The 3674-nt window shown below is 36.1% G+C and overlaps 1 protein-coding gene across 2 annotated transcripts in view; it reads right to left on the bottom strand.

Moving 5' to 3' along the window:
- cep89 (centrosomal protein 89kDa) overlaps positions 1-3360 on the bottom strand; it is a 111780-nt gene extending 108420 nt beyond the window's left edge. For both annotated transcript variants that reach the window (XM_015375173.1, XM_015375175.1), the window contains exons 1-4: positions 3117-3360; positions 1238-1344; positions 636-782; positions 262-454 (exon numbers count right to left, since the gene is read on the bottom strand). In XM_015375173.1, the coding sequence (XP_015230659.1) occupies positions 262-454; positions 636-782; positions 1238-1344; positions 3117-3158 (489 nt within the window). In that variant the 5' untranslated portion in view covers positions 3159-3360. The remainder of the gene's footprint in view (positions 1-261; positions 455-635; positions 783-1237; positions 1345-3116) is intronic.
- Between the last annotated feature and the right edge of the window lie 314 nt (positions 3361-3674).

Genomic DNA, 3674 nt, shown 5'->3' with positions numbered 1-3674 from the left:
GAAACCTTGAAAGCTCGCGAGATCAGGATGGTCTCACGAGGCTATAAACCAGGCACATCTAACAGATGGACAGATGCTACATCGGCCTTCTTGGATATGATTTAAAGTTAAAGAGAATTTTGTCTTGTTTGACTGTAATGCTGTAATTTTTTCCCCTCTTTGATTCATTTTCATTTCGCTCCAAGACATACTGATCAGTATTTAACAGAGTAAACACACGTAGATAAAAATATTGCCCAACATCATTTGGTGCTTCCATACCGTTGCTTCTAGAGGAGGGTCATTAGCCGTTTCTGACTCCCTAATATCCTCCTGTCTGTCCAGAGTTTGGTAGATATGTCCCTCTGCATCCTCTTGGTTATCAGCCTCCTCTTCTCCATCTTCCAGCTCCCCCTCAGAGTGCTCTGGGGACGACAGGCGAGGCCGGCTGGCTAAATCATCCGACCATCTGTCTCTGTTGAGTGTAAGGTTATGGTAGAAGAAAGTTAGCTGTTTAACAGAGGAGAAAACCTTTTACAAGTAAAAGTTTCTTCCTTGCAGTCCAGGTGTGACCATTTTAGAGTCTCAGGAAGCTTTTAGTGGTTTTAGTGACAGATTGACTCTGAAAGGAGCATTTCTTAGTCTAAGGTCTCTACCTGGTGTAAAGTGCGGTGCTGAAGTTCGGCTCAGATACGAAGGATTCTGAACGATCCGTCTCAGAGAAGGACCTTGGACGAGCCGGCGGGATGGCCCACGTCTGTCCAGTGAGTGAGGAAGACAGAATAGCTGCAGCTAAAGCAGATCTGTGGACGTGAGCACAAGCTTTAGGTAGAAAAAACAGGCAGAGTCGGTAAATATGGGAGTTTATCACATCCTTGTTATATCTACTGTATATTTTAGAGTTAATGACAACGTTCTTCAGCTTATCCTGCAAGATGTCAATGAGATTTCTTTCTCAGGACTAAGATTACCACAGGAGAAGGTAGATTTTCTGTTAGCTGAGCTTTTTCTGTACTGATTTGACCAAATCTTATGCAAGATCTTGATAACATCAATGAGAGCTTATATTAAGCGTTTTAATTACAATATAGTAATAATGCCAAATATTTAACACTTCATGCAATATGCAAATCATGCAAAACTGAAAAACTTTTTTATTTTTTTAAAAAAGGGGGGAAAAAAGAAGCTTAAATGATAGAATATGGTGTGAAATGTGAAAGGATGTTGCAGGTAACAAAGGGAGAGTGTCAGCAGGTACCTATGTCTCTCAGGTGAGGGGTCTGGGCTTTGTGGGGGAGGAGTACGAGGCACAGCGGCTCTAGGAGCGATGGAGGCGGCAGGAATCAAACCGTGAGCTATGTGCTTCTACACAACAGATCAACAGAGGGAGAGCTTCCAGGGTCAGTCTGTCTCAAACAACTAAATCAACGACTCTTATGCACAGAGGTGGAATGATTGTCAATGAAATGATAAATGCCATTTTAATGCACTAGAAAAAAAATCAAAATCTAGATAAGTCATCTTTTCTTTAAATAAGTGCATTTGTTCTTAAATTGAGGAGGTAAAAGAGACATTTTGCCAATGGAACAAGACAATGTAGATTTAAAATAAGAAAACACAATTGCATTGTCGTATTTCAAGTGAATACCATCTAATTATCTTATTTTAAGGGTAAAAATACTCATTCGATTGGCAAACTATCTCATTTACCTACTTAAAATAAGGATAAATACACTTAATTTAAGAAATTCTTACTTATTTCTAAATCATTTTTGCTGTGTGGAACAAGGGATGCAGATGGAAAAAGACCAACATGCCTTGCAGTAGAACGCATGGATTTCATGACATGTAGCAAACAGAAACTTCAATGTTTTTAGTGGGATTTTCTGTGTAAAGCAACACAAATTTCCAGCGAATGGTGAAGCGGAGGTGAAATAACACAGTTTTAAACCTCGGCTAATAATAATAAGTCAAATATGGTCCAGCTACACTGGAAAAATTATCTAGAAATAAGTAAAATTTTCTTAAATTAAGAGTATTTACCCTTAATTTGAGTAGGTAATTGAGACAGTTTGCTAATGGAATCAGTATTTTTACTCTTAAAACAAGATAATTAGATAATATGCACTTGAAATTAGGCAATGTAATTGTGTTTTCTTATTTTAAATGTAAATTGTCTTGTTCGATTGGCAAAATGTCTCTTTTACCTCCTCAATCCAAGAACAAATGCACTTATTTTGAGAAAAAACAACTTATACAGATTTTGATTTTTCCCAGTTTACTCTGATTACCCTAAAAGTATTTTAAAAATAAGTGGACGTCCAGTGTTAGTGAAAAGAACTCAAACATTTAAGGCGAAGGCCTTAAATGTTTGAATGTCATGAAGACCAAGAAATGCAGGCGATAAAGTTAAGAACATCTTTAAAAATGAGGTATTTTATTAAAATCAGTGAAGCAGCCAAGAGGCACCTGGTAACTTTGGAGGAGTTGTAAAGATCCACAGCTCAGGTGATTTCTTTTTCTATTTTTTATTAAACAAATAGGAAATTAAACAATAAGTTGTGAATTACAATAATCTTGGCTTTATGAAAGAAGAGAAACAAATAGGAAAAATATATAAAATAATAAAGTGGATTCTTTAAATCCACAAATAATAAAGGGAACAAATAAACAGAAATGAAAGGGAATCTATTTAAATCCTATGAATATTTGAAAGACACTACCTGCTATTTGCTATTTTTAGATAGAAAAATCAACTAGATAGATCAATAAATAAGTGAGCAGTTTAACTAAGCATGTTAAAACATGCCTGCAATAAAAAAGCTGCTCTGACTCCATTTTTTTATTTGCAAAACAATCACTGAAGATTATATTAGACATATTTTAATGTATTACTTTGTGTTGCTACTGAATATCATCCCAGCTAAACACATTGAAGTGATACTGACTACATGTGATCAAATTATGGAGGTATTTTAGCAACTGTTAAAAAGAAATGTTTTAATATGTGGAGAAAAAGTCAGTTTTAGCTAAAAACATTAAATAGGCTAATCAGGGACTGAGGCTTTGCTAGCTACAGACAAAGCAGCAGAACTACCGGCAGGGCTTTAAAAAGTGTAAAATCTAATCAAACTTACGAATTCCTTGTCTTTATCCCGTCTGAAGTTGAATTTAATCATGATGAAAACACTTTTACCTCAATATATTGAGCTCAAAGCTTTTCTTTACAGCGACTTTACAGACCGATCGCAAAACTGCTTTAAAACACCAAAGTCTGTACCTAGAATGTAAATAAAATAAGTCTTCTGCTCTTTAAAAACTGTACAAAAACAAAAAGCTAACTTAAATTTACAGAGTAACTGATTTAACACCGGTCGTATCCGGACGCTTATGCGGGAAGCCAAGTATCTATAAAACAAGCGCTGATTGGTTTCGCTGCTTGAATTTAGCCAATCAGAGAAAGTTTTACATTGCCTAGCAACGACGGTCCTGTTGGTCACCAGCCCATCCAGCAGGGGGCGTCTGCGTTCCATTTAATAGAAGTGGGTACGCCTCGATAACAGTAGTCTGCAAGGAGAAGAAAGAAAGAAAGAAAGAAATAAAGAAAGAAAGAAAGAATGAAAGAAAGAAAGAAAGAAAGAAATAAAGAAAGAAAGAAAGAATGAAAGAAAGAAAGAAAGAAAGACAATTCTCCA

Source organism: Cyprinodon variegatus, unplaced genomic scaffold (genome assembly GCF_000732505.1).
Source record: "Cyprinodon variegatus isolate N-32 unplaced genomic scaffold, C_variegatus-1.0 Scaffold114, whole genome shotgun sequence".
Taxonomy (NCBI): Eukaryota; Metazoa; Chordata; class Actinopteri; order Cyprinodontiformes; family Cyprinodontidae; genus Cyprinodon; species Cyprinodon variegatus.
This window is presented reverse-complemented; position numbering and strand designations above follow the sequence as displayed.